Genomic DNA, 22,767 nt, shown 5'->3' with positions numbered 1-22,767 from the left:
CCATCCATCCATCCAATCATCATCCATCCATCCATCCAATCATCATCCATCCATCCATCCATCCAATCATCATCCATCCATCCATCCATCCATCCATCCATCCATCCATCCATCCATCCATCCATCCAATCATCCATCCATCCATCCATCCATCCGTCCATCCGTCCATCCACCCATACACATCCATATACCCATACACATCCATCCACCCATACACATCCATCCATCCATACGCAAACACCACACACTACACCTGCATGAATATCCCACAATCTCTCCAACCAGCAAGTCGCCTCTAAGGCAGACAGTTCATTTATTCATCCATCCATCATCCATCCATCCATCCATCCATCCATCCAATCATCATCCATCATCCATCCATCCATCCATCCATCCATCCATCCAATCATCATCCATCCATCCATCTATCCATCCATCCATCCATCCATCCATCCAATCATCATCCATCCATCCATCCAATCATCATCCATCCATCCATCCATCCAATCATCATCCATCCATCCATCCATCCATCCATCCATCCATCCATCCAATCATCATCCATCATCCATCCATCCATCCATCCATCCATCCATCCATCCAATCATCATCCATCCATCCATCTATCCATCCATCCATCTATCCATCCATCCAATCATCATCCATCCATCCATCCAATCATCATCCATCCATCCATCCATCCAATCATCATCCATCCATCCATCCATCCATCCATCCATCCATCCATCCAATCATCCATCCATCCATCCATCCATCCATCCATCCGTCCATCCGTCCATCCACCCATACACATCCATATACCCATACACATCCATCCATCCATCCATCCGTCCATCCGTCCATCCATCCATCCATTCATCCATCCATACACATCCATCCATCCATCCATCCATCCATCCATCCATCCATCCATCCATCCATCCATCCATACACGTCCATCCATCCATCCATCCATCCATCCATCCATCCATCCACATCATCCATCCATCCATCCACCCACATCCATCCATCCATCATCCACCCACATCCATCCATCCATCCATCCATCCATCCATCCACATGCAATGCAATCAAATAAATATTGTTGCTAATGTTTGACATATCCAAGACTCTAATCACCACTAAAACCCAGCTCCCTACTGTTTATTTTATGGAAAATAATTCATTTTTTGTGTTGTTTTGGAAGAAATCATGGAATAATTCACATATATAAACCTGCATATAAAGGGTTAAAATTCTGAAAATGATTTCATGTTTGGTAGTTTTGAACAAGTCTGAAGTTGTTTAAGAGACTTACGAAATTTATATTTAATAGCAGTTGTCATGTGTTTGGCCTTTTTTGGCTACGAAGGTCCCGAAAGGGAAGTATATTTAAAAAAATAAGGAGGTTAATCACACACATTCCTACTAAATGGTGGTTTCCTCCAAAATATAGACTAAACAAATATTATTTTACATTTCTGGTAAATGTCCGGGGCATATGAAGGATAATCTACTCCACTGAAGGAGTCATTAGTCTTCTTGTTGATTTTCACCGTACTGTTATTATAACATATGTTGTGATTTTGTGAACTTTGCCTCTCTGTCACAGTAAACACAGCCTCGGCAGCCATGAGTACGTCCAGAACTGCAGGAAGTGGGAGAATGAGATCACATTACAGCTTCTGTCCCGCTCCACCATGAGGAGAGACTTGGCTCGCAGTGTAAGTCTCCACCAAGTCAACAAACCAGCTCCTTAAAACTTTAGAGTGACATTTTACCGAACAGAGACGTAATACAGTTCAAGTTGTGCCACTAAGGTTCATTTACAAACTTTGTCCCACTGCTGGAGACTTTAATCTGAACCCTCTATGGTACGCATTATGATGCCAGTTAGGAAAAAAATGTTTGCAGTGTTTTTTGGTCTTAAAATAGACTAAATAAACATAATCTGAAGAAATTTTATAATTCTTTTTTTTGGACGTTTTTTGGGGTTTGTAGCCCGTAGGCAACATTGTGCCATAACGGTGAAAAAGTGTGTATTCATAAAATTATTTATTTATTTTTCAATTTTTTTAAATTTATTATTTTCTGATTGATGATCTGATAACCTCTAAAAGTTAGAGGAAAAAAAAATATATATATTTATATATACCAGTTTATACAGTAAATAAGTGACAAATAAATAAACATCAAAAAGGAACATATATATAATATTAATAAATAAATAAAATAAAACTACGAGCTCCTTAAAACTTTATTGTGACATTTGATTTTTGGAAGTTTTGGAAGTTTGTTGCCCGAAGGCAACATTGGACCATAACGGTGAAAAACAAGTGAAAAAGAAAGTTTTTAAATTAATTTTATCATCATTTATTTAATAAACGTGTAAAAGATTCAGTAGCTTCAACAGGGTACAATACATAACATTTTAAATTTAAAAACATAAAAAAAAGGAACTTTTTTAACTGGTTGCCTCTAGGAAACATTGTACCATTGAACCAACGACCCATTGAAACGAATGTCTTGATAAATAAACAAACATAAAAAGAAACATATATATATATAATATTACTAAATAAATAAATAAAATAAAACTACAAACCCTTAAAACTTTATAGTGACATTTGACTGAACAGTGACGTAATACAGTTGTGCCACTGAGGTTCATTTCCAGACTTTGTCCCACTGCTGGAGACTTTAATCTTCTCTTGTTCTGTTCAGGCTGAAGATGACAACTCTCTGATCGACCTGGAGAAACACCTGAGCCAGGTGGAGAGGCCCTTCAAGGAGAACGTCACCAGGTAGGAGAGTCCTAACCCACATTAATCTGCTTCACAGTGACAATATTCCTCATTAATCTCTGTTTTTCTTGCAGACAAGGCCTGGCTGATTATTTAGAGGGATATCACAATCAAGTCAACATCTGCCTGCAGAATGAGGTACGTATCGTCTCCATGCAGGACTTCAAAGTAAAAGCATGCAAAATGATTCTGATTGTTTTCACAAAATAAGGATAAAACAATCCATTGGGCTGCAAACTCTCCTGTCTGTCCCTCAGTGAATGTTTGTTCACTGTTAAGCTAATAACATTATTTTTATGTTTAGTCCAGCTAGTTATGTATCCTCAGTATCTGCACCATACTGTGTATAAACATATTTGTTTTTAAAATAGACTTTTGTGCAGCTGTTGTGTACAGTCATGGAAAAAAAATATGAGACCACCCTTGTTTTCTTCACTTTTTTGTTCATTTTTAAGGCCTGGTACAACTAAATGTACATTTGTTTGGACAAATATAATGATAACAAAAATAGCTGATATTAGTGTAATTTAAGAGCTGATATCTAGACATTTAACATGGTTTTCTTCATAATGATATTGGTTATTATCAAGAATGTTTCCATGACTGTAAAAATGACTAAAACAGTCACAAAATGACAAAAATAGATGTAAAAATGATTTTTTTCTAAAAAAGACACAAAATGACAAAAAAACAATGTAAAAATTACCAAAAAAGTCACAAAATGACAAAAATAGATGTAAAATATATATTTTTTAAAAAGACACAAAGTGACAAAAAATAAATGTAAAAAGTACCAAAAAAGTCACAAAATGACAAAAAATTATGAAAAAAAAAATTTTTTTAAAACACAAAAAATTACAAAAATATATGTAATTTTTTTTAAACCCAAAAAATAGATGTAAAAATGTTTTTTTTAAAAAGACACAAAATGACAAAAAATAGATATAAAAATGACAAAAAAATTATGTAAAAATGAACCAAAAAAAAGACACAAAATGACCAAAAATAGATATAAAAATGACAAAAAATAGATGCATAAATGACCAAAAAAATAACACAAAATTATCGAAATAGAATAGAATAGTGATGGAAATTTTATTATTAAATGATTAAACCAACCTTGTTTTCTTCATCATTTTCCATGGTTTTATTGATAATAACCAAAATCAATATCAATAAAACCATGTTACATGTCTAGATATCAGCTCTTAAATTAAACTCTTATCAGCTACTTTTGTTGTTATCATTATATTTGTCCAAACAAATGTACCTTTAGTTGTACCAGCCATTAAAATGAACAGGAAATTGAATAAATCAATGGTGATCTAATATTTTTTTTTCCATGACTGTATACTGAGACTGATTTAGCCTCTGATGCTGCACATAAATACAGAATTATTTCACTGAATAATATAGTGTACGGCTCCAAATATTGCTTTGAAACCTCCTGAAGTTATTTGAAATACTTCACACATAAACGTTAGAGTCGTTGGACGTTCCTGGAAGGAGAGCTTTCTAGAAACGGCCCGTCTGGTTTATATTTATTGTGGAGTAATTGAATGCAGATTGATCCATCGCTGGTAAACGTTGCTCCGCCCTCCAGCTTTAAACTAAACCTGATAATGGCATCAAGATTTGTTTGAGTCCGCCTCGACAAAATCATAGAATGAGCAGTAATGGATATTCCTTTAGCACAGCATGCAGATGTTTGAGTACACACACACACACACACACACACACACACACACGGTAGGCTGGTTTGAGTTTGAACTGTTTATCTGAGGGTCTGTTTGATGATTGTTGGTGGTGGTGATGTGTTGTTTCTGTGGGTTTTTACTGTTTAAATACAAGCTGAAAACAGAAGTTCACTTCAGGAGGATAACAGGCTGCTGGGAGTGTGTGACTGTATGAACCAAGGTTATTATAGTTAACGAAATAACGAAAACTAGAATTGAAAAAACATTTTCGTTAACTGAAATAAAATTAAAAAAAGAGAGTTTAAAAAAAAACAATAACTAACTGAAACTGTATTTTGTGGTTACAAAACTAACTACAACTAACTAAAATTATAGTATTTCGTCTTTGTTAACTTTTTTCATACGTAAACCTTTTTGGTTGATATGAAATCTATTTCATCTATCTGGTTTTATGACTTAAAACCACTGAGCCACCAGTCACGTCAAAGGTCTGGAGAAGGTGGCTATTTGCCGTTTCCATGGTTTCGTTCACCGCTATGTAGAGATTATAAAGTCCATACAAAGTAAAGCATATTAAGATAATAACTCATATACAACAATTTCTTAGTAGTAAGTAAGGATACTTACTACTAATAATCAATAATTCTGAGGTTACTGAGGGAAAACTCTTAGTTAATGTCTTACTGGTTGTATAATAAGGCCATGCAGGATAAGGCCTTAATAACTACTGAATAATGACTCATTAAGAGCCAATATGTTACTTATTTGCATGATAATAAGCAGCTAATTAATGTTGAATATGTGTTCCCTAATATAAAGTGTTACCAACAATCCTAACCCAAAACATTTCTCAGACTCACATATATGAGAGCAGAATTTTGTGTACAACTAATTTATTGACATTCAAATTGTTTAACATTATGAATATGACTGGTTAGAGTCATGCACATCTTTTTGATAGCTGTCTTCATGCTCTGTGTCCCAGAGCACCCAGTATAAGACGGTGGATCGGGTGGTGCAGACCATGAAGAACCTCTGTTGTGCTCTGGACGAGGTGGAGACTCAGACCGTCACAGAGGCCATCAAGAGGCTGAGACACTCCGTCAACCTGCCCCGCACACGCTCTCCCAAGGTACACACACACACACACACACACACACACACACATCACACTCATATTACTGGTGTCACGCTTCAATGAAACTTTTTATTTTTTGGCTCATAATTCAAACAAATTTTCTTTTTAAACCTTTTTTTCCCAGCATTGTTAGATGATCCAGTCTTGATTTGTAAAGATTAACAGATAATTGGTTTTATGCCCTTATAAATAGCATTTACATTCTAAAATGAATCTTTAAAACGATAGACTACATGCTATGATTGTATGTTTATTTCCACCACAGTGGGCAATAAAGTCCCATCTATCTATCTATCTATCTATCTATCTATCTATCTATCTATCTATCTATCTATCTATCTATCTATCTATCTATCTATCTATCTATCTATCTATCTATCTATCTATCTATCTATCTATCTATCTATCTATCTATCCATCTATCCATCTATCCATCTACATTAAGGCTAAATTGTCAAACTTTCAGTTTTTCTGATCCTGCTTTTGATTTTGATTTAAATTTAAAGCTCATTTTGATCAATTTCCGACGATTCAGACTTAAAATCATGACACCCTGAATTTATAAACGGCGTTGTTCATATGTCAGGATGTCTTTCTAAACCAACATGTTTTGTTTTGTAGTTGGGCTCCACATCGTCTGGTCAGTCATCTAATGGTGAGTTCAGTTCACACACAGTCACAATCAACCTTTATTTTATTTTTATTTATTTATTTATTTTGTTCCTTTCATGAAAGTGGACAACAAAATGTGTACAGAGACACACTCTACACCTTCATGTTTGGAAAGGAGCAGCAAGAAGAAAACATTTCTTATGTTTGTCTGCCCCCTACTTGAACAATAAAAGTAAAAAAAGATGGTCTGACATCACACCTTCACGTATTTAACTCAACCTATTAAATCTCTGGGAGTGTTGCTGGGCGATGTGGCCAAAAATCTTCCAGCCAATATAGCTCAAATTTATATCTTGATAACTACATATATCAGCGTATGAAATAACCACACAAGGCACAATCCGCATAGAAAAAAAAATCACTAAATCAGTTTTGTTATTGTACTCAAACATCATATAGGTGACTGCTACAGATAAGATACACACTGCTGTTGAAGCCGTCATGTCTTCTTCTCCACTCTACAAATCACTGTTGAAATATGTAAAAGACATCAAATCCAGGCGAATATATTGGCCTTTAGTCAAGTCAAGTCAAAGTTTATTTATAGAGCACATTTAAAAACAACCTCAGTTGACCAAAGTGCTATACAGTTATTAAAACAATGAAAACAATAAAATACTAAAAACAGCAAAACAGTAAAATAGTAATAAAAACTCAATCTAAAAACAGAGTTATAGTTAGAGACGGTGCCAGACCATTTAAGCACTCAAAAAAAATTAATAAAACCTTAAACTGGATCCTAAAATGTACAGGTTTGAATGGAGGGAATGTGAGAGTGATGATGTAAACAGAGAGAAATTACTTCACAGTTCAGTCTGATATCAGTTAATAGATGTAACGCAGACAAAAAGGCTTGTCTGTTCTATATCAGACACGTCTTCAATAGTCTGCTTTCTTTAATGTTGAATATCTCATTAAAAGCTGTTCTAGTGTTGGTTTACATCTTCTAATAACTGACATCTCCATGACAACACTGGTTCTCCCTGACTCCTCCAGGTCACAGTGGTCCCGTGGAGGAGGGCATGGCCTTACTGACTCAAGCTGTCTACGAGCTGGCCAAGCTCTACCTGCGCTCCTTCTGCCCCCCTCAAGCCTCCTTCAGCTCCCCTCCTCCTCCTCAGGCTGCAGACGGAGAAGGAGCAGAGGGGAAAACCAGCAGAGAAGCTTCTGGCACCACGGACCACCTTCAGTTCACGCTGTTCGCCCTGCACGGCATCCCGCCCAACTGGGTCAGCAGGTAAACACCAGAGGAGGACGACACATTTATTCTTTTGGGCCACTACACTGTAAGAGATAAGAAAAGATAAACATTAGTTACTCAATAAAATTGAGGCAACAGATTGCACGCACTATTATTAATTAAATCTGACTCCGTTACAAGTTGAGTTAATAACAACTTAACAGGAAGTGCCTGTCAATTAAAAACGGACTAATTCTATTGTGTTGGATTCATTCAAAATTCTCTTGATTTAGAATTACATACACATAAAGATTATATTTAATGTGGTCTAAATAAGTAGATTCTATCTCAAACATTTTTATATTAAAGTTACTTAAACAACTGCCTCAAAATCAAGGACGCATTTATATTTAATACATTTGATCAAATATATTAAGTGAAATGAAATGACTACAGAATCATTTATTACAGTGTACAGACCCCAAAATAAGTATTGGTGATATGAGTTGATGTTTCTGCTTCACAACAAGAACTAGAGGTGGGGGAAGGAATCGTATTAGCATAGTATTGCGATATTTTGCATGGCAATATTATATCTATTCATGGCCACCAAGCAGCCCATTTGGTGCCCTAGGCGAGATTCATTGGTGTTGAACAGCTCCGCTTGCTGTTTCACGGAGGGGGGAACTCCTGTTTTTGTTTGCCCATGTTGCCAACCAGGCTATATAATACAACTGTCTGTCTATATGATTATTAACTTACAAGTTTGCAAAGAAGCACAGCTGGAGACGCTAACAAAGTTAGAGACAAGAGAGACAATGAAAGTGCAAACCCCGCGAAAAATGTGCTTAACTGTGGTAAGCTAGCGTTGCTTTATTTCAACCTAGCTAGCAAGCTAATACAAATGAAACGTCTTCACACAAAAAGGCATTTAAAAAAAGATTGGGACTTCTCCTCCTCCTCTTTTCTTCTCTTTCAATACTGAGCACTGGAGAGCTTTGACGGCCGTTTCATCTTGCAAGATTTATCAAAACATAATGTGTCTGTCACTTGACGTGACCTCTGTGACAGCGATCTGACCGTCTAAAGGGGGGCCAGGCAATGACCACGTCATGTGACTCAGCACCACAAGTGAGAAAATGTCATTGTTTATCTGTTTATTTATTATATAAGATTTATCAATACATAACGTGTCTGTCACTTAATGTGACCTGACCTCTGTGACAGCGATCTAACCATCTAAAGGGGGGCAAGGCAATGACCACACGTCACATGACTCAGCACCACAAGTGAGATAATGTCATTGTTTTTCTGTTTATTTATTATATAAGATTTATCAAAACATAACCTGTCTGTCACTTGACGTGACCTGACGTCTGACAGCGATCTGACCGTCTAAAGGGGGGCAAGGCAATGACCACACGTCACATGACTCAGCACCACGAATGAGAAAATGTTATTGTTTATCTGTTTCTTTATTTTGTTAATATTAATTATTTTCAAGACAGAACACGAAGCGAGGGTGACAATGGGCATCGAAAATTATTGTTTTTTGAGAGCAGTGAAGCTTGTTGTTTGTGAACGTTTGATAAAATTCTGCAGTTGTTGTCGTCCAAACATGTTTGATATCAGTTCAGTTCAGTTTGACTGAATACTTGGTTGGTCAGTCTGTGGGTTTGACTCTCATTGTGGAGAAATAAAAAGACTGAAGTGAGATGAATACACTGAGAATTTTCTCTGATTGGACAAAACAATTCTTGATTGAACTTTGAATTTTGTGTACACAAAAAGCAGTTAAATCTCAATATATTGTATCAATACTCACCATATCATACAATGATTAAAATCACAATAATATCGTATCGTGACTCAAGTATCAGGATAAAACGGACATATGTTAAAGCAGAGAGTTTGAGTCTTTTCAGGACTTTCTGTGAAATTCTAAGTGTTAATATTTGAAGTCCTCTGTCCTTTGCTGTAAGATAATTAGAGCCTTTCTTCATGTGGTTGTTCTTGTATGATCACCCACTCGTTGAGTATTATTAGTGCCACCCACGTTCATTTAATTGTACTTCTGCAACATGGGGACAAAGATGGAAGACAGAAGGCAGTTCACAATTATAATCTACCACTAAAACTTGTAACAGAAGTTAAAATATCAAGCAACCAGCACCAGTGGTGGAATGTAGCTAGATACATTTACTCAAGTACTCTACTTAAGTACAGATTTGAGGTACTTTATACTTCTAATTCACTACATTTTGAGGCAAATATTGTACTTTTTACTCCACTACATTTAGCTGACAGCTTACTTTACAGGTCGAGATTTAACATAAAATATATGATAAAGTTAAATGATTATACATTTTAAACCTCATAACAGTATATTAACCTATATTACATAGTTAAATGAGCACTGTCTTTAGATACCATTAAAACGCCGCTTACATAAATGCATCAATACAAATAATCCCAGAATTTATATATGAATTATATATAAAACAATCTGTGTCCATTCTGTTTAACGAGTACTTTTGCTTTTGATACTTTAAGTACATTTTGATACTGATACTTTTGTACTTTTACTTCAGTAAGTTTTGAATGCAGGACTTTTACTGTAGTGCAGTCATTTCACAGTGTGGTAGTAGTACTTTTACTTAAGTAAAGGATCTGAATACTTCTTACACTCTGGATCAGGGGTGTCAAACTCGCGGCCCGCGGGCCAATTGCGGCCCTCGTGGCGATATTTTGTGGCCCCCACCTTGATATGAAAGTTTAATGTGAGTTTTATATGAATGGCACTTTACCGTGTTGTGTGTGGAAGGTCCCTTTATTTACTTTTTTTGGTAATTTTGTGTCTTTAAAAAAAATATATATTTTGTCGTGTCTTTTTTGGTCATTTTGTGTCTTTTTTTTAAGTAATTTAGTTTTTTTTTCTGTCATTTTGTGTCTTTTTTTCTGTCTTTTTTTGTCTTTTTTAAATAATTTTGTGTCTTTTTTTTGGTAATTCTGTGTCTTTTTCGGGTCATTTTGTATCTTTTTAAAGTAATTTAGGTTTTTTTCTGTCATTTTGTGTCTTTTTTAGTCATTTTGTGTCTTTTTTTTAAGTAATTTGGGTTTTTTTTCTGTCATTTTGTGTCTTTTTTCTGTCATTTTGAGTGTTTTTGGGTCATTTTGTGTCTTATTTTAATAATTTTGTGTCTTTTTTGGTAATTTGGTGACTTTTTTTGGTCTTTTTGTGTCTTTATTGTCATTTTGTGCCTTCTTTAAGTAATTTTGTGTTTTTTTTTGTAATTTTGTCTTTTTTTGGTCATTTTGATACTGCCTCCAGCGGCCCCCAGATAATTTGAGTTTGAGACCCCTGCTCTAGACTAAGGGTGTATAAAAGTATTTTCTGTGACAACACTACAGCTCAGTCTCCTGGCTGTGCCGTCAGTGCACACAGTGTTGTTTTCCTCTATAAACAAATGGCTCCGGTGTTGCTCCCCACGTCTTATTTTTCCATGCCAGTGTCCAGTTTCACCCTGACTTTATCTGCTGCGTGTGTCTGAGCCGCAGAGCTGAGCCAAGTTTTCCGTTCCCAGCTCTGTCACGCATCAGCGACCAGGATCACAACGTTTCTGACGAGACCCGCTACAGATGTACAGGATCTGAAGGTCTTGACGTGTGAGCAGGGAGTCTGATGCTCTTACTGTAGAAAAAAAATGAAGGAAAGTGAGTCTGGGAAGAGAATGTAACTGACTTTATTCAGTTGCACGTATTGTTATCGAGCATTTTTAGGGTGTTTTTTTGCTCCTTTTTATTCACTTTAGCCTCTTTTTTTTGCACTGCAGTATATAAGTCCTGCACCTCTATGTAAACAGCAGGGAGAACATTTATTTTTTGCAGTATAACTCATAAAAAAGAGAGTAATCTATATATACAACAGTATTCTAAGTGCCCACAAGTCTTATCAGTAGTGGTGAAATGTTTCCTCCACATGCTCTACATACTGAACTATTTATATTTTAACAACCTCTACATTCAACACCTCTTGACCTCTCCTCTCTGCTCTGTGTAAACAGCCTGCAGTTCAGTCCAAGTTCACTGAGTTGTTGTCACGTGAATGTTCACTGCATTAGTTGAGTCATTCAAAGCTTCCTAGTTAATGTTTTTAACAGGGTCTGCTGAGTGCAAATGCACTTTTTAACCCTGTGGAGTCTCCAAAAGCTCCAAATAATCCAGACTTCTTCACCACGTCCAGACTAGAAAACAAAGCAGCGTGGAGCCCTACTGTAAATTTACCTCTAAAGTTCTGGCTGTAAACTCCATGAGGCCAGTTTCAGTTTGATGATGATATACCAAGTAAAACTGGAGACAAGCTCAAATAGATTTAGTATCAAATGATAGAACTGGATGGAACCCTCTTATATGTTAGATTTGCAACCTTTGAAATTCTTTGAGTATGATAGTGTTTTGAAAGTAAAAAAAAGATTCAAAATCACATTTTTTGTTGGACTAAAAGACTAAAAAAAGACACAAAATGACCAAAAAAGACACAAAATTACCAAAAAAAGGCATAAAAAGACACAAAATGACAAAAAAAAAGACACAAAATGACCAAAAAAGACACAAAATTACCAAAAAAAGACACAAAATGGCTAAAAAGACACAAAATTACCCAAAAAAAAGACACAAAATGACCAAAAAGACACAAAATGACAAAAAACACACTAAATGACTTACAAAGACACAACATGTCTAAAAAAATGCACAAAAGGACCAAAATTGTTCCGCTAACACAAAATAGCCCAAAACTCCATAGAGTTAAAAAGATGTGTAGAATACTTTTTTTTTTAAATCACTATTTTAGGGTTAAATTTGGGCATTTGTCCTGTCAGAAGTGTTCCAATCCAAAGATATATTCTGTTTTTTACAGTTTCTGGCTATGAAAAATTATGTAATAGTTGCTATTTTATAGTTGTGGAGTTCGGAGGTTTTAAGGTCGGATAAAAAAAAAATGCAGCAGTTAAAAATATAAAGAAGCGTTGGTTTTAAAGCCCTGTGAGGACCTGCTGCAGTCATTTTGTGTCTTTTTTTCTGTCATTTTTTGTCTTTTTTAAATAATTTTGTGTCTTTTTTCTGGTCATTTTGTGTCTTTTTTTAAGTAATTTAGTTTTTTTTCTGTCATTTTGTGTCTTTTTAAAAATATTTTGTGTCTTTTTTTGGTAATTCTGTGTCTTTTTTTTAGTCATTTTGTGTCTTTTTAAAGTAATTTAGGTTTTTTTTCTGTCATTCCAAAGATATATTCTGTTTTTACAGTTTCTGGCTATGAAAAATTATGTAATAGTTGCTATTTTATAGTTGTGGAGTTCGGAGGTTTTAAGGTCGGATAAAAAAAAAAAAGCAGCAGTTAAAAATATAAAGAAGCGTTGGTTTTAAAGCCCTGTGAGGACCTGCTGCAGTCATTTTGTGTCTTTTTTTCTGTCATTTTTTGTCTTTTTTAAATAATTTTGTGTCTTTTTTGGGTCATTTTGTATCTTTTTATAAGTAATTTAGTTTTTTTTTTTGTCATTTTGTGTCTTTTTAAAGTAATTTAGGTTTTTTTTCTGTCATTCCAAAGATATATTCTGTTTTTACAGTTTCTGGCTATGAAAAATTATGTAATAGTTGCTATTTTATAGTTGTGGAGTTCAGAGGTTTTAAGGTTGGATAAAAAAAATGCAGCAGTTAAAAATATAAAGAAGCGTTGGTTTTAAAGCCCTGTGAGGACCTGCTGCAGTCGCCTCTTTCCATAGTAATTTTCTGGTCGGCCAGCAGGCCTTCATAAGAGAGGAACTGGCTAATAACAGGCCTATTTACTCCAGCTCGGCCTCTTCCAGCAGCTATTTTAAGCCAACAGCAAACATTGCTGCAGTGACAGTCATTCCAAAGACACCTCCAAGAATATTCAGCTCCTCTCAGCGCTCCGAGGCCACCACAGGGTTTTCCAGGCTGGATGAGTAACTGTGTTGTGGTGGTTACTATAATGGCGCCTTATTGAGGTCTGAGTGTTTGGCGTTGTTGTGGCTCGCGTGTCGTCCATCTGGAGCCTCAGTAGAAGCCGAGGCCTCAGCAGCATGTTGAGCCACCGTGAGGAGAGCCGGAGCTGCCAGCACAGATGGCAGCCAGCAGCAGATCAGCAGCAGATCAGCTGAGTAGTGGAGTAAAGTGTGTAAAATGTATTTTCACTCTCCATTCACATATTTATCTCCAGCTGAAACACATTGTGGACGTGTTGTGCAATGATAGAAAATGCTGAATGTGACTGATTTCTTCACCTTTTTCCTCCTTTCCTTTCCTCTCCTTTCCTTTCCTCTTCATTCCTTCCCTCCTTTCCTTTCTTTTCCTTTCCTTTCCTCTCATTTCCTTTCCTTTCCTTTCTTTTCCTTTCCTCCTTTCCTTTCCTTTCCTTTCCTTTCCTTTCCTCTTCATTCATTTCCTTTCCTTTCCTCTCCTTTCCTTTCCTCTTCATTCCTTCCCTCCTTTCCTTTCTTTTCCTTTCCTTTCCTCTCATTTCCTTTCCTTTCCTTTCTTTTCCTTTCCTCCTTTCCTTTCCTTTCCTTTCCTTTCCTTTCCTTTCCTCTTCATTCATTTCCTTTCCTTTCCTTTCCTTTCCTTTCCTTTCCTCCTATCATTTCCTTTCTTCTCCTCTCCTTACCTTTCCTTTCCTTTCCTCTTCATTCCTTTCCTCCTTTCCTTTCCTTTTTCTTTCCTTTCCTTTCCTCTCCGCTCCTCTCCTCTCCTCTTCTTTCCTTTGGTTTCTTTTCTTTTCCTTTCCTCCTTTCCTTTCCTTTCCTCTTCATTCCTTTCTTCCTTTCCTTTCCTTTCCTTTCCTTTCCTTTCCTCTCCTCTCCTCTCCTCTCCTCTCCTCTCCTTTCCTTTCCTTTCCTTTCCTTTCCTCCTTTCCTTTTCTTTCGTTTCGTTTCGTTTCGTTTCCTTTAATCTCCTTTCCTTTCCTTTCCTTTCCTTTAATTTCCTTTCCTTTCCTTTCCTTTCCTCTCCTTTCCTTTCCTTTCCTATCCTTTCCTTTCCTCCTCTCCTCTCCTCTCCTCTCCTCTCCTCTCCTCTCCTCTCCTCTCCTCTCCTTTCCTTTCCTTTATGTGACTGATTTCTTCACATTTTATTGCATCACATCTGGAATATAAAAATCTTCTGCACTAGGGCTGGACGACATGGACCAAAAGTCATATCCTGATATATTTAGGCTGAATATCGATATACGATATATATCCTGATATTTTTTATCACAAAGTGAGAGCAAATGTTCAGTCAGAGTCAAATATGACATGTCAAAAGTCGTTTTATTGAAACCGTTTATTTAAGTGAACATAAATACTGTATAACAGGAGAACCTTTTTTTTTTTTTTTTTTTTTTAAATCAAAGCTCCATAAAGTGCACATTTAAATAAAAAAATATCTTAAATGAAAATAGCCTATGAAATTAAATAGAATCTGAAATAAATATATTTAGTTGAGAAAAGAATAACGAACATTACAAAAGAACAAAATATGACTAACCCTAGTAAGGGCAGCACTGAAATATAAAGAAAGGAGAAAAAAAGAACTATATCAATATTTGCGATATGGTCTAATTCCATATCACATTTAAAAATATATTGATACATTTTTTATAACCATATATCTCCCAGCCCACTCTCACATGTTTATCTCTCGCTGAAGCACATTTTGGACATGAGGCTGAGTTGTGCAATGATACACTGATGTGACTGATTTCTTCATGTTTTATTGCATCACATCTGGAATATAAAACTCGTCGACACAGCAAAATGTTCATGCAACTTTCTCTGTAATTCTAATTATTTGAGGATTCTTGCAGCCATATAGAGATACAGTCATAACTAGAACATTTCTCAAGAAATTTGGCGTGTGCTTGACTCTGTCCTGTGACTCTCACCCATACATTATTAGATTTTAAGTGGGGGCAGCCAAGCAACCAATCAGAGCAGGGCAATCCACTGCAATCAACTCCTTTGGAATTTGACGCCACTGTGAGAGGTGGAAACAGGTTAAAGTTCCCCTCGAACAGAAAGCATTTTTGGGAAAACCGTAGTTCCTATCAGTGAACCGACTTCACTTTGAGCATCCTGAGTTCTTCCTGGACGTCTACATATGTGTTTTTTGAAGAAAAATGAAGTAATTGTTTTTTTAGAGCGATCAAAAGAAACTGGTACTTCTTCTTTCCTCCAGAAATGTTCCCGCCTTTTTAACATGGCGGTCTACACTGCAAAAATTAACAATCTTTCAGTTAGTTAGCAAGTCTTCCAGTCTTATATCTAGCCAAAAAGTATTTTTGATTTAGTTTTTTTGAGAGCAATATACTATGCAAGCACAGAATGTGAAATATTAATATTCTTGTTTGGAGAATATTTATCTTTTTATTTCTTGGTTAGTAAGTAGATCCTAAAACTATATATTTTTCAAAGAAAGTAAGCAGAATTATGTCAGATACTCTTTTAGGACCACTTCTTAGCTTAGAAAAAAGTTTCAAGACCTCCCAGTAGGCATTCACACACACTCTATGAGGCTGTGGGTGGTGTTGGTGGATCATCTGTGCGTCCTACGCCCAAACGATAACTCTGACAGCTTTACTAGACCAATGTGAGCGAGAAGACCAATTTTCCTACGTTTCTATGTATAAATTATTTCTGTAGAGTGGTATCTGCGGCCTCCAGCACAGTTTCCAATTTTTTCTCTCCCTCTACACTCTAGCTATGATGTCATCCACTCTAGCCTCTCCATAGGGTAACATTGGGGGGATTTTTTGGAGTGTTTTTGCAGAATAATATGAAAAACGTTTGCCGAAACCTTTAGAAAAGTCATAGCACACTTGTCATGGCTGAGCCGCTTGATTTGATACCTTTTTAGTGTATGTGAGACCAACGGAAGAATAAAATCTAGGGTTAAGCCTGCTGGAGAGTATATAGTTTGCTCTTTCATGCAGACTCAAATAGAGTCGGCATTATCGGACTCGAGTGCAGTGTCCAAATTTATTTTTTGACAAATTTTTCTCTCCCTCTGCACTATAGCTATGATGTCATCAACTCTAGCCTCTCCATAGGGTAACATTTGGGGGGATTTTTTGGCGTTTTTTCGCGGAATAATTTGAAAACCTTTTGCCGAAACCCTTAGAAAAGTCAAGCCATGGAAAAAAACATGGAAGAAACGAAAGAATAATAGGATTAACCCGGTGAATAACATAGTGTGCTCTTTGAAGCACACTGAAATAGCTGTTGTACTGTGTAGTGAGTCTCTGCACAGCCTTCGTGCACCCACACAGGTGTTTTCACTTGTGTTGCCTGATTAGTCGTCTTCTCAGATCTGTGTGGGAGACTCTCAGCTCCCACACTGTTCTGTATGTTGCACTGCTGCAATACTTTTCCACCTTTCTATGGCAGACAAATACACTCACAAGTGCAATTAATAACGTTAATAATGTCTCCTTGATTTGACTGACCGTGGCTCTTTAAATGAGCTTAATGTAATGAGTTCCACCTGTAACTTCTCTGATTTAACAAGTCCAAATGTTTGCAGTGAAATAGTGTTATTTAGAGAGAAAATCTGAGGCACAAGGGGATTCAGTGTGTTTCTGTCAGACCTCTGATCAGCCACATGCAGCGTGTGCTTATTTAAAGAGCTCGTGGGCACAGTAGCAGAACTTATTGTGATGTTTTGTTGCAGTTATGAGAAGTACTTCCTGATGTGTTCCCTCACCCACAACGGCAAGAACCTGTTCAAACCGGTCCAGTCCAAGAGAGTGGGCACGTACAAGAGCTTCTTCTACCACATCAAATGGGACGAACTGTGAGTTCCCTTTCCTTTCCTTTCCTTTCCTCCTTTTCCTTTCCTCCTTTCCTTTCCTTTCCTTTCCTTTCCTTTCCTTTCCTTTCCTCCCTTTCCTTTCCTTTCCTTTCCTTAACTTTCCTTTCATGTAATTTCATTTCCTTTGCTTTCCCTTCCTTTCCTTTCCTTAACTTTCCTTTCATTTCATTTCCTTTCCTCCTTTCCTTTCCTTTCCTTTCCTTTCCTTAACTTTCCTTTCATTTAATTTAATTTCCTTTCCTCCTTTCCTTTCCTTTCCTCTCCTTTCCTTTCCTTTCCTCTCCTTTCCTTTCCTTTCCTTTCCTTTCCTCCTTTCCTTTCCTTTCCTTTCCTTTCCTTCCCTTTCCTTTCCTTAACTTTCCTCCTTTCCTTTCCTTTCCTTTCCTTTCCTTGCCGTTCCTCCATTCCATTCCATTCCTTCCCTTTCCTTTCCTTTCCTTTCCTTTCCTTTCCTTTGCCCTTAAGTATAAATAAAGTGGGATTAAGTTAGTAACTTTCCTTTTGCCTTTCTTATGTACTTTCCTTATTCCTTATTCCTCACCTTTCCCTTTCCTTTCCTTTCCTCTTTTCTACACATTTCCTTTCCTCCCCCCTTCTCTTTTTCTTTCCTCTCCTCTTGTTTCCTCTTTCTCCTCTCCTCCTTTCCTTTCCTTTCTTTATTTTAATCATTCCTTTCCTCTTCTCTCCTTTCTTCTTATGTCATTTCCTTGCCCCCTACTCATTCCATTTCCTTACTCCTCTCCTCGTATCTCTTTTATTCCCATTTTCTTTCCTCTCCTCTAATTTCTTCTCGCCTGGTCTTCCTCTTCCTCTCCTCTCCTCTCCTTATTTCCTTTCCTTTCTTCACCTTTCCTCTCCTCTAACACCATCCTTGTCTCTCTCTCAGGATCAACTTCCCGATAGCGGTGGCTGTTCTCCCGCTGGAGTCGGTCCTGAGCCTGACCCTGTTCGGGGTTCTGAACCAGAACGCCAGCGGATCTCCAGACTCCAACAAACAGAGGAAAGCTCCGGAGATGTTGGGCAAAGTGTCGATGCCGCTCTTTGACTTCAGACGGTGAGGAGAGAGGACCGGCCGCTGGTGGCTGCTCAGCTTTCTATATTTAGTCTGAGTGGATGTCCCGTTTGTTATGGAACATTAAATATCACTCAGTTGTGAAAGATGTATTAAAAACAGGAAGTGAATCAATTAAAATCTAGTGATACAAAATCACTGAAAGATCATGAAAGTTCACATAATTTCCACAAAGTTGAGAATGCTGTTTATTAGATTTCTTACCCTGGTTGTTGGTTGTATTGTTGTTGTTTATCATGTGTGTGTGTGTGTGTGTGTGTGTCAAATCAAATCAAACTTTATTTATATAGCGCTTTTTATACATATAAATGCAACACAGTGTGCTTTACAAAAAATAAGAAGAAAAACAGACAATAAAAATGACAAAACCCACCCCTCCCATTCCCACATACACATCTGTATGTACACATACACATACATGCACACACACGCTCATAGACACGCACGCACACAAACACACACTCAGACTCACACACAGCACACATTGATTGACAGTGTAGAGACATGGCAGGGCACAGAGGATCCAGATGATTATGAGTCTATATATTTACTTTACTAAGAGTTGTTCTGTGTGTGTGTGTGTGTGTGTGTCAAGGTTATTATAGTTAACGAAATAACGAAAACTAGAATTGAAAAAACATTTTTGTTAACTGAAATAAAAATAAAAACTAGAGTTTTTTAAAAAACAATAACTAACTGAAACTGTATTGTGTGGTTACAAAACTAACTAAAACTAACTAAAATTATAGTGAAAATGTCCTTAGTTTTCGTCTTAGTCAACTTTTTTCATACATAATCCAGTGTTTCTATTTGAACATGCAACACATGGTGAATATGTTTATGTTTGTATGGGTTAATAACCTTATTGGGGCTAAAATGGATTAACCAAAGGAAATAAAGGCAAAATTTATTATGACCTCTTTGAATCTTGCACCCAACACATAGCCCATTACAAAAAAACTAAAACTAACACTAAAACTAATAAAAACTAAACTAAAACTAAGCATTTTCAAAAACTAAAAATTAAACTAAAACTAGCAAACTCACTCTAAAAACTAACTAAAACTAACTGAATTTGAAAACAAAAACTCTCAACGAAATTAAAACTAAAACTAATGAAACTATCCAAAACTATTATAACCTTGGTGTGTGTGTGTGTGTATTGCAGGGTGCTGGCCCGGGGCAGCAGGTTGTTGTGTCTGTGGACGTCTGCCCAGGGAGCTGCTGCTGCCACCGGCTCCACCGGCAGCCGCAGGAGGTTGTCAGCAGAGAGGATCGTGCTGCAGGTTGGTGCCGGAGCTAGAAGCCTCTGTAGTAGCAGCATTAGTATTTGTAGTGGTTTAGGGACCACAAAGTTTAGGAAGTGTGTCCATGAAAATGTATAGCCGTGTTTCCACTACCGCCCAATACCTGGAATGAGGCGGGTCTCACTCGCCGAAACGCCTTTCCTTTCCTTTCCTTTCCTTTCCTCCTTTTCCTTTCCTTTCCTTTCCTTTCCTCTCCTTTCCTTTCCTTTCCTTTCCTCTCCTTAACTTTCCTTTAATTTAATTTCCTTTCCTTTCCTTTCCTTAACTTTCCTTTCATTTCCTTTCCTTTCCTCCTTTTCCTTTCCTTTCCTTCCCTTTCCTTAACTTTCCTCCTTTCCTTTCCTTTCCTTTCCTTTCCTTTCCTTTCCTTTCCTTTCCCTTCCTTTCCTTTCCTTTGCCCTTAAGTATAAATAAAGTGGGATTAAGTTAGTAACTTTCCTTTTGCCTTTCTTTCCTTTAATTTAATTTCCTTACCTCCTTTTCCTTTCCTTTCCTTTCCTTAACTTTCCTTTCATTTCATTTCATTTCCTTTCCTCCTTTTCCTTCCCTTCCCTTTCCTTTCCTCTCTTCTCCTTTCCTTTCCTTTCCTTTCCTTTCCTTTCCTTTCCTTTGCCCTTAAGTATAAATAAAGTGGGATTAAGTTAGTAACTTTCCTTTTGCCTTTCTTATGTACTTTCCTTATTCCTTATTCCTCACCTTTCCCTTTCCTTTCCTTTCCTCTTTTCTACACATTTCCTTTCCTCGCCCCCTTCTCTTTTTCTTTCCTCTCCTCTTGTTTCCTCCTCTCCTCCTTTCCTTTCCTTTCTTTATTTTAATCATTCATTTCCTCTTCTCTGCTCTTCTCTCCTTTCTTCTTATGTCCTATCCTTGCCCCCTTCTCATTTAATTTCCTTACTCCTCTCCTCTTATCTCTTTTATTCCCATTTTCTTTACTCTCCTCTAATGTATTCTCATCTGGTCTTCCTCTTCCTCTCTTAGTATTTGTAGTGGTTTAGGGACCATAAAAGTTTAGGAAGTGTGTCCATGAAAATGTATAGCCGTGTTTCCATCACCGCCCAATACCTGGAATGAGGCGGGTCTCACTCGCTGAAACGCCCCTAATTTGAATACGAGCCGTCCGGAGCGGACTTTTGTCGGGACTTTTTTTGTCCCTGTAGAAGAGCAGGGTCTTTTTTCTCCCCTGTAAAAAGCCTGGTTGCTGATTGGATAGAACGCTAAGCAGGATGTGACGTAGTACTGGACGCCACAACAACACGCGACATTTGTAAAAGCCGGCAAAGTAGCGAGTAGTCACAAGCGACAATAAACATGAGCCCCATTCATAGTTTGGTCCCGCAAATCTCCGCTATACTAATAAAATATATATAAATACATTACTCGACTGTAAAATACACTAGCACTGTGTTTGTAACAAAATATACTGTAATATATATACAAGCCATCATTTTTGCATTTATTTTTTGTAAAAATACTTTTTGTCACTGTTAAATGTACTAAACACATATAAACACCATATCACAAGTATACTGTAATATTTAATGGTAAAATCTTTAATTATCAACAACCTTGTAGTGTGTTTTGGGCTTTTTGCTCGTCACTAGGAAAGACCCTGGGCTGTTTGTGAATTGTGTTTTCTCGATTAAAAGTGAAACAATCTGATCTCAATTCTGGTCTTTGTGTTCCCGTCAGGTGGACTTCCCCAACTCACCACTAGATGTTTTGTATGTGGGACCCAAGGAAGACCCCAAACCTGAGCCCCAGACCCTGGAGGAGCTGGACCCTGATCTGAGACGCAAACTGGAGAAAATCTGCAGCCGAGCTTCCAACTTTGGGTAGGAGAGTCTCCCTGTGTTTTCACTTCACTAACAGGGGGTTTGTAAGGAGATTTAGTTTGCAGGAATGATTTAAAGTAAAGCAGCAACATGCCAACAAACAACACCAGTGCAGAGGTCTGAGTGATGAGGAAAACAGACGTGTTTCTAGTAAAAACACAAAAGGCTTGAAGCTACTGCTGGAGAGTGTAATAACTAGAGTGTTAAAGATCGTTTAAAGCGTTTAAAGTGGATGACGGAGTTCACACCACAACAATGGAGGTGAATTATATAGTTGAGATCACTTTATGAGCGATTTGGTGAATAATAGAAACGGTGACGGCCAGTAGTATTAATAAATATAATGGTATGAATAGATTAATGGTATAAATATGGCGAATAGTATCAGTATGGCAATATGGCACAGTGTAAAGAGAATTATCAGTATAAATATAAATATGGCAGTATAAACAGAACTTTTACAGTTTTTGTAAGCCTTTTAATGTTTTTTCGGGAACACTTTAATGCAGAAATCAGGCCGTGTGGAGCTGCAGCGTGAGCATGGTCCCACTGTTTAACATTACATTACTGTTCATCAGTGCTGATGCACAAATTGTTAATAATATATTTAGAAAACCAAAAGTTTATCATTTTAAATACGCTGTCTTTGCACAGTTTATCAGTTGGATAAGTTCTGTCACAAAGAATAAGCAAATTATTATTATTTTTTTTATCAGGTTTGTTAAACCAGCGTTTCTTTCTTCTTCTTTTTTTTTTTTAACTTTGTTTATTAAGTTTTTTCACAATAGAACACAGACTAGATAGATAATAATAACAATGATAAATAGATGAATAAATCTAAGACAATATGAGATAAATATGTTATTAAAGAGGACGTATATAAACATAAAAAGGAGAGAATTTTACAGAAAACAAAACAAACAAACATCATTGGAGAAGTACAGTACATACTGAAGAGTATTTAAGCGGGTTGTCATTTAAGCACAATGAAATCTGTGGTTGTCCTAATTAACTCGAGTCATGCAGCTCTGATTTCTCTTCCACATATCTCAGAAAAGGTTGCCAAATCTTATATGAAATCAGTTTCACCTCATCAGAAAATGTGACCTCAGAGGGATCAAACTACACAACCAAAGGTGTGAAGTTTAACGTTGAATGTGTGTGTGTCCGATTGATAATTGTGGTCCACTGACTGCTGTTGGAC

The 22,767-nt window shown here is 36.9% G+C and overlaps 1 protein-coding gene across 2 annotated transcripts in view; it reads left to right on the top strand.

Moving 5' to 3' along the window:
- pik3c2a (phosphatidylinositol-4-phosphate 3-kinase, catalytic subunit type 2 alpha) overlaps positions 1 to 22,767 on the top strand; it is a 105,626-nt gene that overhangs the window by 56,964 nt on the left and 25,895 nt on the right. For both annotated transcript variants that reach the window (XM_059335330.1, XM_059335329.1), the window contains exons 6-15: positions 1,613 to 1,724; positions 2,725 to 2,804; positions 2,879 to 2,942; positions 5,487 to 5,633; positions 6,261 to 6,294; positions 7,308 to 7,548; positions 17,212 to 17,334; positions 18,239 to 18,406; positions 19,593 to 19,710; positions 21,421 to 21,563. In XM_059335330.1, the coding sequence (XP_059191313.1) occupies positions 1,613 to 1,724; positions 2,725 to 2,804; positions 2,879 to 2,942; positions 5,487 to 5,633; positions 6,261 to 6,294; positions 7,308 to 7,548; positions 17,212 to 17,334; positions 18,239 to 18,406; positions 19,593 to 19,710; positions 21,421 to 21,563 (1,230 nt within the window). The remainder of the gene's footprint in view (positions 1 to 1,612; positions 1,725 to 2,724; positions 2,805 to 2,878; positions 2,943 to 5,486; positions 5,634 to 6,260; positions 6,295 to 7,307; positions 7,549 to 17,211; positions 17,335 to 18,238; positions 18,407 to 19,592; positions 19,711 to 21,420; positions 21,564 to 22,767) is intronic.

Source organism: Centropristis striata, chromosome 6 (assembly GCF_030273125.1).
Source record: "Centropristis striata isolate RG_2023a ecotype Rhode Island chromosome 6, C.striata_1.0, whole genome shotgun sequence".
Taxonomy (NCBI): domain Eukaryota; kingdom Metazoa; phylum Chordata; class Actinopteri; order Perciformes; family Serranidae; genus Centropristis; species Centropristis striata.
This window is presented reverse-complemented; position numbering and strand designations above follow the sequence as displayed.